This window comes from Podarcis raffonei, chromosome 3, assembly GCF_027172205.1.
Source record: "Podarcis raffonei isolate rPodRaf1 chromosome 3, rPodRaf1.pri, whole genome shotgun sequence".
Taxonomy (NCBI): domain Eukaryota; kingdom Metazoa; phylum Chordata; class Lepidosauria; order Squamata; family Lacertidae; genus Podarcis; species Podarcis raffonei.
Genome location: NC_070604.1, coordinates 59,480,254 through 59,493,521, shown reverse-complemented (window position 1 = coordinate 59,493,521; position 13,268 = coordinate 59,480,254). Strand labels below are relative to the sequence as shown.

General features: G+C 42.5%; 1 protein-coding gene across 1 annotated transcript; it reads right to left on the bottom strand.

The window, feature by feature from the left end:
- Positions 1 to 2,790: 2,790 nt before the first annotated feature.
- On the bottom strand, positions 2,791 to 12,579 carry C3H6orf58 (chromosome 3 C6orf58 homolog). The gene is made up of 6 exons (XM_053384051.1): positions 12,168 to 12,579; positions 9,726 to 9,812; positions 8,534 to 8,718; positions 6,745 to 6,863; positions 5,032 to 5,270; positions 2,791 to 2,879 (listed from the first exon to the last, which is right to left on the bottom strand). Exons 1-6 carry the CDS (start codon positions 12,577 to 12,579, stop codon positions 2,791 to 2,793), a joined length of 1,131 nt encoding a protein of 376 aa, XP_053240026.1.
- Positions 12,580 to 13,268: the final 689 nt, after the last annotated feature.

Here is a 13,268-nt window from a genome sequence, read left to right as displayed (position 1 = left end):
GAAAAACCAAAAACTCTTTTGCTGAAGTTGCTGAAATTCCCAAATAAACAATTTCAAAGTCTTGACAGATCACATTTCATTTCATGAGGAAGAAATATATTATTACAGTATATGATATTTTTCACTGCCTGAAAACAGAGAAAATCAGCATTCAAATTCATCTTTATTTATTTGCTCTATTATTCATTGATGAAGACCGATTAACGGAATTTAATTTATATTTTTGGTATGGCATTTTAATTTGGTCCAGATAAGCTTCAACAGGGGGACTACCGGTAATTGAGAAGCCTGGTCTTCTAAGTCATATGGATCCCAGTGGAGTGAGCTTGACTTCATCCAAACACTGATACACCATTAAGGAGGAAACTAAAATAGTTATTGTAGAGCTCCAGAGATTAAAGACTAGAAATATAAAGGTGCAGTCAAGCACAATCTGTTTTGTGCTGGGTACTTTATAGGTGTGAGGGGGGGAAACTATCCATGCTGGCAATTTCTGTAAAACAAAACAAAGTTGCACTTGAAAGAAGAGGTGTTAACATTCAGTTTTGTCTCTGAAGTGAGCATGGCTAACCTGTGGCCCTCCAGCGATTGTTGGACCCTAGTTCCCATCAACTCCAGCTAGCATGGCCAGTGGTCAAGGATGATGAAAGTAGGGATCCAACAACATCCACAGATTCCCTACCTCTGTGGAAGTAAGTATATTCATTGGCTGGAAGGTGGGTGGGTGGGTATTCTGATGGTATGCCATGTGATATTTTCAGATTTCATTGATCCTGTCATTTACTGATTATTCTAATTCTTAAAAATCCTACTCAGGACCTTAGAGAAGCAGGAGTAGAAGGTACCAGTGAATACAGAAAAATACAAGGCAGAACTTTCAAGACATGGAATATCTCATTTTTGAAAGTGAAATGTCAGCACAGCTTCAGATATTAAAACTCCATAAAATGAGAAAAAAATCCACAGGAGACATATCAGGTCAAAATAGCCGTACAAAACATTAAAATGAGTCATACGTACTTGAACTATTGTTAATTTACTGGATGCAATAGTTGCTTCCAGAAAGAAAATCACAAGCTGATGTATATACGTCATCCTCACAGAGCTAAATGCCAAATTATTTGCATTTTCCCCATAGCAAATAGTGTCCCTGGGTGGTGGTGGTGGGTGCTCAATTCATTCAGGATTGGAGGTGGAGCGTGGGGGGGGATTAATCTTTAGCTGAGACCCTTGTCTCTCATGTTGCAGATCAGAGGCTCATATAAGAAGATGTGTTCCCTGAGACAGTGAGAACCAAGGCACTTTGAGCTTTAAATAATAAGGTAAAGGTAAAGGTCCAATCGCGGATGACTCTGGAGTTGTGTGCTCATCTCACTCTATAGGCTGAGGGAGCCAGTGTTTGTCTGCAGACAGCTTCCAGGTCATGTGGCCAGCATGACTAAGCTGCTTCTGGCGAACCAGAGCAACCCATGGAAACATCATTTACATTCCCACTGGAGCGGTACCTATTTATCTACTTGCACTTGACTTGCTTTTGAACTGCTAGGTGGGCAGGAGCTGGGACCGAGCAACGGGAGCTCACCCCATTGTGGGGATTTGAATCACCGACCTTCTTTCTGATTGGCAAGCCCTAGCCTCTGTGGTTTAGACCACAGCGCCACCCACGTCCCTTTTAAATAATAACAACATATCAAATTTGGGCACCAAAACATAGAACCAATCTATTTTGGAGTAAACTGAACTAGTTTAGGTTTATGAGTCCAGTTCCAAGGCATGACTAGTTCAACCCCTCACTAATTTAGTCCTTAGGTGTTCTCTCAACTAGATATATTTTATTTTGCTTCGGTCAAAGCTTCTAAGAAGCAGAATTCTCAATAATCCTCGAGAAAGCTGTTTTGCAAAGCACTGCTAATCAGTACCACAAGATGGTGCTGTGTGACACATTTTACAGCTGATAGGGACAAGCAGCGCGTCCATAGTTTTATAAGCACATTGGGTCTAAAATGCTTTTGTGCTTCACAGCTTCCCCCATCCCACCTCTCCAAATATTGTGTTAACTTTGTATTCTTTTTTTATTTATGTAAGTGAATTCAGAAGTTAATATTTAACTAACAAGATTAAGATGCTGCCTGATTATACTAAAAACCCAGAGCAGTTTGTAACTCTCCCAAGGCTACCCTCTTCGCTTTGTTACACAAATGTTTTTGCCAGGCTGGAATGCTTCCATGAACTCTTGCTTGTCTGAATGGAGAATAGAGAGGGGTGTGTGTGTGTATTTCAAAACTAGCCTATTGTAGAAATGCAATGTTACAATTGCTGCTTCATACACTTTTGACCTTTCAAACCACAAGGAAGGTTGGGGGAGAGGGGGTGTTTTGCAGTTCCTTGATAAAGACAAATCAGGTTTCATTTTCAGCTTCATTTTATTTATTTATGGCAGGCTTCCTCAAACTCAGCCCTCCAGGTGCTTTGAGACTACAATTCCCATCATCCCTGACCACTCGTCTTGCTAGCTAGGGATCATGGGAGTTGTAGGCCAAAAAACATCTGGAGGGCCGAGTTTGAAGAAGCCTGATTTATGGCATTTAACAAGTCACTGTGTATAGGTCTACTCAGAATGAAGTGCCAGGTAAGTGTAAATAGGGTTGCAACCTTAATCCCATATAGATAAGCCTAAAACTGGTGAATTGCTAAGAAATGCAAGCAACTAGCAAACGTTGATTCACTACTAAGCAGATAATTAAAGGAATTATCTCCCCGCCCCCCCAGAGACAAGTTTCGCAAGTTTCTCTAAATCACACTTTCAATAAGTTTGCGGCCAATTTCTCTTCCTCCTTCGGTAGCCATGGCAGCCTTCCAAATCAGCAGCAAAAGGTTTCCTGTAAAAGAAAGGTTTTATTTATTTATGTGAGGATTTATCTTCCACTTTCCAGTTCAACAAATTGTTAAGTGTGAATTTCTGTTTAATTCTTACATGCTGGTATTTTGAGAGCTAATTTTATTGTGTGCTGTTATATTCTAATAGATTATTGAATATTACATTATTTTGTTTGTTTTAAAGTTATGTTTTTATTATGACTTTTTGTGTTGGATCAGATTGTTATAAGGTAATAATAATAATAATAATAATAATAATAATAATAATTTATTATTTATACCCCGCCCATCTGGCTGGGCCTCCCCAGCCACTCTGGCGGCTTCCATAAAAACCAAAAATACAGTAAAATATCACATGTTAAAAACTTCCCTGAACAGGGCTGCCTTAAGATGTCTTCTGAATGTCAGGTAGTTGTTTATCGCTTTGACATCTGCTGGAAGGGCGTTCCACAGGGCGGGCGCCACTACCGAGAAGGCCCTCTGCCTGGTTCCCTGTAGCTTTGCTTCTCGCAATGAGGGAACCGCCAGAAGGCCCTCGGCACTGGACCTCAGCGTCCGGGCAGAATGATGGGGGTGGAGACGCTCCTTCAGGTATACTGGACCGAGGCCGTTTAGGGCTTTAAAGGTCAGCACCAACACTTTGATCTTTGTTGTTTCTTCAGCTTGTAAACTGCATTGTGTATAGTCAGTGATTTCTTCTAAAAATGTTTAGGGGTACTCTCCTTTTCCTACTCATATTGAAATACTGCCCCTCAATGAGGCCAAACTTAGATTCACAAAATGTTTAGGGGTATGCATACCCCTGCGCCTCCCCCCCCCCCCCGAAAAAAGCACTGTGTATAGTTAAGATAGAAAGGTGGTATACAAATGAAATGTTTATGCAGGCATTGAATGGCTGGAAGATACTGGTCCTGGACCATGCTGTTTGTCTGTCTGTCTGTCTGTCTGTCTGTCTGTCTGTCTGTTTGTTCATCAATAGCACTCAAGTATCTTCCCATCCTATTATATTTTGCTTTCAATCTGAGATGGAAGGCTTTGAGCTAGCTATCAGGTAGGATTTTCAGGAACAGGACCTTGCTGATCAGAGTTCAAATCCCTCCTCCGCCATGACATTAACTAGGTTAGTCATCACGTCTCAGCCTAATCTGCTTTACTCACTAAAGGAAAAGTGGATATGAGTGTAAAAATAAAATAAATATAAAAAGCAAAAAGTTGCTTTTTTCTCATTAATGCCACAAGATGGTGCCATGCAACACCAATTTTATAGCTATCTGAACAGCTGTGTGGAGAAGTGGAGCAAAAGACCATTATAAAGCAGAAAAAGCATGCAACCTCAGCTTTCTGAAATGCGTATTTCCCTCTGAAAATGAATCACCTCCTTTACAGGTTTCCCTTCTTCTGTGTCATTTATTTTTGGGAATACAATGAAGTTTATTTTTGGCTTCCAGTCCTGCCTGCCTTAATGGAGGCAGCCCCCACAACAGCGGGGGATTGTTGGCAAATGAAAAACAAGGATAACAGAGGATAAATCATCCTTGCAAATTCCCACCGGGACAGGGGGAATGGACTTCACTCACAGTTCATCTCAGTACCCGGCTCTTGCTCAGGCATGGGAGGCAGGGAGGCGCTGAATGCAAAAGCACCTCACCTGGTGAAAACCCTCCTACACCGCCATTAAGAAGCAGAGGTTCACTGTTTAATTGGATCTTTAATTGACTTTAAAGAACCGGCATATGATGGAAAAGGGTTGCAACAACATCTGCCGGACACTGTGAAGGCAGGAGGAAGAAACTGCACGCAGAAGAAAAACTGGAGGCAACCCTAGTATTTATGTTACATGAACAGATACAACTGAGTGTATATGTGTGGTGCTGGGAAATAAATATTTTGATTCAACCTCGAAAATGGTAAGAGAAAGCTGGAGAGTCTTCATGGCTCATGAGGAGACCCTCCCTAGAGCCTGAAGAGGATGTTGGTGAGGGCAGAGACCGGAGGCACAGCGGACTTTGTTTGGGCTGCTCAGCCTCCCTGCCTAACAGCTGGTGTGTGGGGTAGTGCAGAAGCAGCTACCACTTTCCTATGCATCCTCCAGCCTCCTACCGGCCCCAGAGCTTCAATTCTAGTTGTGTACTGTGTGGTTGTCCAAACGCCTACCTGTTTTCTCATTGGTTCTACTCAGAGCACCAAATAGAAACAGCACTTTATTCTGCTCAGGTGTGAAGTCTGCAATGAAAGGGGCTTTCTCTCCTTCCAAAAGCATTCTTGGTGGTAAGCCAGTCTGCAAACGATTGGTGGTCTCCTGGTCTGTATGAAAATGTGTGGCTGCAATGAAATCAACAGTAGCCGCCCAGTCCTCCCCAAAATTGCTTTCAGGACCACTAAGGTATGGCAATCTGAAATATGAAGCAAGAAGAGGAAAGTGAGGTAATCAGTTTAAACTCCGTTGTTGTTGTTGTTGTTGTTGTTGTTACTATTACTATTGTTGTTGTTGTTATACTGTATATTTTGGAAGCTGTTTGTACACTATGCAAGTGGACACCTCTTAAGATATTGTAACCAATTATCATAATGGTTCCTGAGATCAAGGAGTAGGCTTTTGTCCATGTTTGGATACAAGTGGGCATCATTTTGAATCAAGACACAGGACAGGCTTTCAAAACTGCATTGATTTTAACCACTGATTTCAGAACAGCACTGTTGTTGTTTCAGCAGTTCTGAGCAATGCCAGATATGAGGCTGCTGTTATTTGTTAATTGCCTTTATTTGCTGCTTCATTAAAAAAAATCAAACACCACAAAATACAAAAACAGCTAAAATCAATTAAAAACAAGGTAATGAAAAGAAAAAGACAATACAGTGGTACTTCGGGTTAAGAACTTAATTTGTTCCGGAGGTCTGTTCTTAACCTGAAACTGTTCTTAACCTGAAGCACCACTTTAGCTAATGGCGCCTCCTGCTGCTGCCGCGCTGCCAGAGCATGAATTTTGTTTTCATCCTGAAGCAAAGTTCTTAACTTGAAGCACTATTTCTGGGTTAGCGGAGTCTGTAACCTGAAGCGTATGTAACCTGAAGCGCATGTAACCCGAGGTACCACTGTATAGTAAACAAAATTCAATCAGTGCCAATTATTAATGCTAAAGAAAGCACAGATTGTAGCCCACCCCACTAAAATATTCATTCTGCTATCAACAGGTTAAATAGCTTCTAATGTGATCTAAGTAAGAATAGATTCTTGGATTCTGATTAATTAATTGCACATTACCAGGAGCTGCATCACTCTTTGACAACACATCGTCCTGTTGGAAGAACTTATTTATTTATTAAGAGACTTTTCTTCCCAAAGAGACACAGAATTCAAAAACGTTCAAGAATACATACACAATCAAACACAAATTAGAAGCTTAGGGCAAATGTAGAATGCAATAGCCAGCAGTCAGTCCTAGGTTGATGCACTCCTCAAGCTATATCCTGAATAAACAGAAATGTTTTAAATTGACTTTTAAAAACCATCAGGGAGGGGAACAACTAAATTTCCCCAGGGTGGAAGTGCTACATGTAGGGCATCACCACAAAATAGGCCCTGGCACATGGATTAGTAATGACCAGTGCTTTTCGTGATGATATTCACAGGTATGGAGTATTGGCACCTGTGGTTCCCCCCACCCCACCCATGGCAGTTATTTTGTGCTGGCACTCACAGCACCTATGTCAAAATAAGATTACAGGTATCTTTTCTTCTTTCCAAAACAGCACTGCATATGATTGCTGGAAAACAAAGATTGTTTCTCACACCTGTAAGTGACTCGTGAATGTACAGCACAGGGAACCTGCGAAAAACCTTTTGTACCTCTGGTAGTTTTCTCTTACCGGTTTTTAAACTTTCGCCTTCCATAAGCCAGGCTGTGAACGTGAGCTTTCCACATGTAGTTCAGTGCTGCTTCTTGTGCTTCAGGCGCTTCAGAGCTCAGTGCAGTGGATGAGAGATACTAGAAGAGAAGATGCCATACGCACGCACGCACACACACACACACACACACACACACTCCATCAGGATAACAACAACAACAACAACAACAACAACAACAACTTCTTATTTATTTATTTATACATACCCCACCCATCTGGCTGGGTTTCACCAACCACTCTGGGCGACTCCCAGCAGAATATTAAAAACACAAGAAAACATCAAACATTAAAAATTTCCCTAAACAGGGCTGCCTTCAGATATCTTCTAAAAGTCAGATATTTGTTTATTTCCTTGACATCTGATCAGAGGGCGTTCCACACGGCAGGCGCCATTATCGAGAAGGCCCTCTGCCTGGTTCCCTATAACCTCACTTCTTGCAGTGAGAGAACCGCCAGAAGGCCCTTGGTGCTGGACCTCAGTGTCCAGGCTGAATGATGGGGTGGAGACGTTCCTTCAGGTATACTGGACTGAGGCTGTTTAGGGTTTAAAAGGTCAGCACCAACACTTTGAATTGTGCTCGGAAATGTACTGGGAGCCAATGTAGGTCTTTCAGGACCGGTGTTACATGGTCTTGGCGGCCGCTCCCAGTCACCAGTCTAGCTGCCGCATTCTGGATTAGTTGTAGTTTCTGGGTCACCTTCCAAAGTAGCCCAAAAAAAGTGAATGGGGGAGGGGATGGAACAGCATCTATTTTTCATGCAGAAGGTCCCAGGTCAAATCCCTGGCATCACCAGATGGGGAGGGGATGCCCTGTGTTCAAAATCCTGGTGAACCACAGGCAGTCAATGGCAACAATACTGAGCTAGATGAAGGGTCTGACTATAAGGCAGGCTTCTTCAAACTCAGCCCTCTAGATATTTTGAGACTACAATTCCCATCATCCCTGACCACTGTTCCTGCTAGCTAGGGATCATGGGAGTTGTAGGCGAAAAACATCTGGAGGTCCAAGTTTGAGGAAGCCTGCTATAAGGCATCTTCCTGCATCCTTAATTAAAAACTGATTGGTTTGTTCTGCTACAGATGCGTGTGAGCTTTCCCCTTATTCAGATTTCTTGGAAATGAAGTTTTTGTTTTTGTTTTAAAAAAGGGAAGTAACTGAAGATTGTAAATCTATCCCTCTTTTGCCAGCCCTTCCAAATCATAGCACTTGCATGACCATGTGGAGCTTTTGTTCATAAATACTGTATCATCCTTTACATTGCAATATTATACCAGCCTCGCTGGCTTCAATAGGATTTACTCCCAGGTATAAGATTGTAGCCATAACTAGAATTCTCATTAGCTGAGCGGCTATTCTAAAATATCATGTCATTGATGGCAGTGCAATACCCATGGAATTGTGTCAGAAATGGATTGTCCCTGTTCCTTCAAAAATATCCCAGAACATTTCATGTTCTCTTTCTTACTCACACTACAAATCATCCCAACATCTTGCAGTATTTTGCTGGTGGCATTAATTTAGACAGGTTCTGAAACATAATTATTTTCTTTAACCATTTAAAATGTCCTAAGTTGTCTAATAAATTAGGTAAGCAGAGATTATTTTGAAGTGGAAAAACAAGGAAACAATAACCTATTGTTGAAACTGAAAAACAGAAGGCGCTACTTGATTGCTATCTTTAAATATATGGTTCTGGTGCAAAAAAACCCACCCTACTATCCATCTTGCCAGAAAAACAGCTACAGTACCTTGAAGAAATCTCTCCAGCCAGCCATGGCTTTTGGTGCCTGGGCATTGCATTCTGCAACACTGTGACAGAAGTCAGCTCTTTGCTCATTCGGTGGTAGTATTTCTACCTTGTCTGCCAAGTCTCCAAAAATGCCACTTTCCAGGGCTCCCAGAAAGGGTACAATTGCTAGGTAGTAATTCATACCTGCAGTAATGGAGAGCAGCAATATTGGTTTAGCAGAACATCTGGTGATATGGAAAAACATTCAAATTATTGGGAGTTCTGGTAAATGGAAGGCACACTTCCATGCAGCATCAGGCAAAACTTAAGACATCAATTACACAATTTAACAACTGGGTGAATGGCTTTTTAAAAAGTAAACTAGGCCACCTGAGCTTGCTATTTACATGACTGGCAGTCCGTCCATCCCCGCCCCCCGAAATGCAATTAGCACGTCCCCCAATCTGGATTAGTAACATAGCAGGCAGCAAAGGCATAATGCACATCTCCTCCCAGGACTGGCCATGGGCATTTGGCTGCTTTAGACAAAGCAGAAAATGCCACCCCTCACTACCTCCTCTTCCACAGCGTCCCCTGCTGCTGCTACCTCTTCCTCTGCAGCCCCTCTTGCTAAAGTTGGCAGGAGAGTAAAAACGGCCAGTCGTGGTGGGAGCAGCATGCTTTTCTGAAGCGGGATCTACCGTCTGTGGTGACTGTCTTACGTCACCTCATGGGCTTTGTCTACTCCTGTGCAAGGTTTTCAATCTGAATTGGGTCCTGACTTCTGCAATATACCGTATTTTTTGCACCATAACACTCACTTTTTCCCTCCTAAAAAGTAAGGGGAAATGTCTGTGCGTGTTATGGAGGGAATGCCTACGGGTGGCATGCCTATGGATTTTCCTCCTCTAAAAACTACGTGCGTGTTATGGTCGGGTGCGTGTTATAGAGCGAAAAATACGGTATTTAAAATAAGGAATTCATGCAGCCGCTACTTGTATGAATGGTCTCACATCTAGTTTGGCCTTCAGTCCCAATTTGTTCAATGGTCTAACTCCCAAATATGTGGTTCTGGGATTGCTCCCACAGGATTTCAGAGGCAGGAGGCCTCATTCACACATAGATAAATGCCCTGGTCATTTAGGCCCTACAAATTACTGTGTGGGTAGGACTCTGGTATTATGAAAATCTTCATGGATGAAAATACCTACACGCCCACCAGCTGCGCTCTGATATGCACAGATTATCTCCATCTTTCTTGCCGCATCTTGTGATGTTGGTTGGATCTTCTAGTCTGCCTAGAAGAAAATCAAGTACAGTATTACATAACATTTAATGATGTTTACATCCTACCACAAACATTTTAATGACTGGGTGAGTTGTGACGATTGCTACGAGGTAGGCAAAACCACCAGGCTGGAGCCAATTGGCCTGGTGGACAAATTCCTACCCGATCCCAAAAGATGGCAACCGCCACAGCAAGGTTTTATAGAATCATAGAATCATAGAATCATAGAATCATAGAGTTGGAAGAGACCACAAGGGCCATCGAGTCCAACCCCCTGCCAAGCAGGAAACACCATCAGAGCACTCCTGACATATGGTTGTCAAGCCTCTGCTTAAAGACCTCCAAAGAAGGAGACTCCACCACACTCCTTGGCAGCAAATTCCACTGTCGAACAGCTCTTACTGTCAGGAAGTTCTTCCTAATGTTTAGGTGGAATCTTCTTTCTTGTAGTTTGGATCCATTGCTCCGTGTCCGCTTCTCTGGAGCAGCAGAAAACAACCTTTCTCCCTCCTCTATGTGACATCCTTTTATATATTTGAACATGGCTATCATATCACCCCTTAACCTCCTCTTCTCCAGGCTAAACATGCCCAGCTCCCTTAGCCGTTCCTCATAAGGCATCGTTTCCAGGCCTTTGACCATTTTGGTTGCCCTCCTCTGGACACGTTATATATGCCACCATTTCCCGGTTTGTTGCTCTCCAGGTATTCTTGAACAGCGACTCCCATCATCTCTGACAGATGGCCATGTTGACTGAGGCTGATGGGAGTTGGCCCAAAACATATGGAAAGGCTTGCATAAGCCAGTTACTGTACCCAGCTGAAAATGAGGGCAGTGTAGAAGAGGGAATTTCATCAGATGCAGCTTATCAACTGCAGCTGCTGAAATTCCCTGCTCAAGGCAACAGGAGTCATGTCCTCATTTCCACCCAGCCACCATATCAAAACCCTACACAAAATCAATCATAATAACTTTTAACTTTTGCCACACCTAACAGTTCTCTGCAAATACACCTTACATTTCATATCTCCTCAGAAATAAGTTTGGCTGAGTTCAGCTGGGCTTAGCCACAGGTAGGTGGTTGTAAGATTGCAACTGTAGGCCCACTGTGAAATCTTTGAGGTTTTTTGGGCAGAGTGTGTGTAATGACCATAGGAACATTTGCAAGGGAGATTCAACTGAGTTGGAGAGGGTTAAACATTCTTCTCATGTGTTTCATTGTCCCTTCAAATGATCACTACCCAGGTACAGTGGTACCTCGGGTTACAGACGCTTCAGGTTACAGACTCCGCTAACCCAGAAATAGTCCCTCGGGTTAAGAACTTTGCTTCAGGATGAGAACAGAAATCATGCTCCAGCAGTGCAGGAGGAGGCCCCATTAGCTAAAGTGGTGCTTCAGGTTAAGAACAGTTTCAGGTTAAGAACAGACCTCTGGAACGAATTATGTACTTAACCTGAGGTACCACTGTACATGGAAAATATGAGAACAGGCAGTGTTTTTTTCTAGTGACACTCAGTGATGCAGAGTACCCCACCCCCCCTTTTTAAAGAGCCACATCACATACCCATCACTTTATGCAAGGACTTAGTGGAGCTTGCTACTGAATAAGCATGCGTACCATTGTACTGTTAATACAGTGGTACCTCGGGTTAAGCACTTAATTCGTTCCAGAGGTCCGTACTTAACCTGAAACTGTTATTAACCTGAAGCACCACTTTAGCTAATGGGGCCTCTTGCTACCGTGGTGCCCCCGGAGCACAATTTCTGTTCTCATCTTGAAGCAAAGTTCTTAACCTGAAGCACTATTTCTGGGTTAGCGGAGTCTGTAACCTGAAGCGTATGTAACCTGAGGTACCACTGTACATGTAAGGTGGAAATGGAAAGGAAATATGTGCTACAGAAAAGATGTATTCCTTGCTGGGCTGAAGAACAAAGTTTGTGGGGAAATTGTTAAGAATTGGGATGATAATAATGAGCAGGAAGTGGGCGGCAGGGCTGTGACTCTGAGAAATGAGCAGCCTGCTTTGGTTATGCCTGTAGTTGGAGGATCTTTTTTCAACGTTTTCTTTCGCTATCCTCAATAAAGTAAGGTGAGCTAAGCTAATTGGCCCTTTCATCTGTATATATAGAAGACACCCACTTCCCTATTGTGTCCATACGTATGATGTCTGAGCACTGGACCTCATTTTTTTACAAACAAAAAGCAGTGAGGCTAAGAACACCATTTTTGCATTGTAGAGCTTAACAAAAAGCGCTGAAATACATTTTCAAAGTCACAAATTTCAACCTATTTCTCCTGCCATTTGAACCAAGAAGAGAGAGCACATTCCTAACAGTTTAGATTGTAAGGGAATTTGTTCATACCTGTAGAGTATTGCCAGCCATGCTGTAAAGCCAGTCCCCATAGGATATTTTTGTTCGAAATGTATTGCAAACCATGCTGCTGGGGCAATCTTCCTGGGACATTGTTGTCAGCATCATTTGGTCCAGGAGGAGCGAAAAAGTTAGATGTGGCTTTAAGCAGGATTTTGTATAGTCCTAATCTCTGAGGGTAGCTCCACGGGTTGATTAATATGTTGCTGCCATTTACTGGGTAATCACCTAAATTTCCAGGTGCAGAATGCCATAGCAGAGGAACAGCATCACTGTAGTTTTCTGGCTCTTCAGCTAATTTTTCTGTGAGTTCTAGGCTGAGTGAAGACGTAGCAAAAAGGAAGATGAAGAGATGCCAGAAAAATCTTCTCAGGGAAAGGCACCCCATGCTGGACAAGACCATTCTGTTTCTTGGCTTCAGAATGCATGAAAGTTGTTTTAAAAAGGGAGGAGCAAGTTAGAATGTGAAACGCACACCCTATGTAAATCAGAAATAAGTCACTCCTCCTGCCTCTCCTCTCTGCTTCCTCCTCCCCAACATGCAGGACAAATATACATATTGCAGGGCATTACAATTTCATCTTGTTCACTTGGATATGTACTCTGCTTAGCAAAAAAAACAAAAAACAAAAAACAACAACAACTCCAGGAATGGTGGCAACCAGTTTAACCAGTCTGCTACTTAAGCACAGATAATTGAAGTGCAGATGATTGTGGGAAGTGTATTCACATAAATCTGTTCTGGTTTCTTTCCTTTTCTTTTTCTTTTGACAGACTCTTCTCATCTGTAACCCCCAGTTGCTGCCCCCTTATAGTAATTCACCCTGGGTGGGATCCTACCATGGTCCTTGTTCTGCCAGCCCAACCAACCTCTGTAGCCAATCCAGAAGGCCTGAACAGAGAGAGATCTATCCAGACATCTTTGCCACTTCCTGACAGATGAACTCCATATGGACAAAACAAGTTCACATGCTCAAATCTGATCAGGGCTTAATTATAATTATATTATTATTATTATTTCTACCCCGCCCATCTGATGAATTACCAAGCCACCCTGAGCAAGCACAAAAAGTTAACTTTTTGTGGCCACAT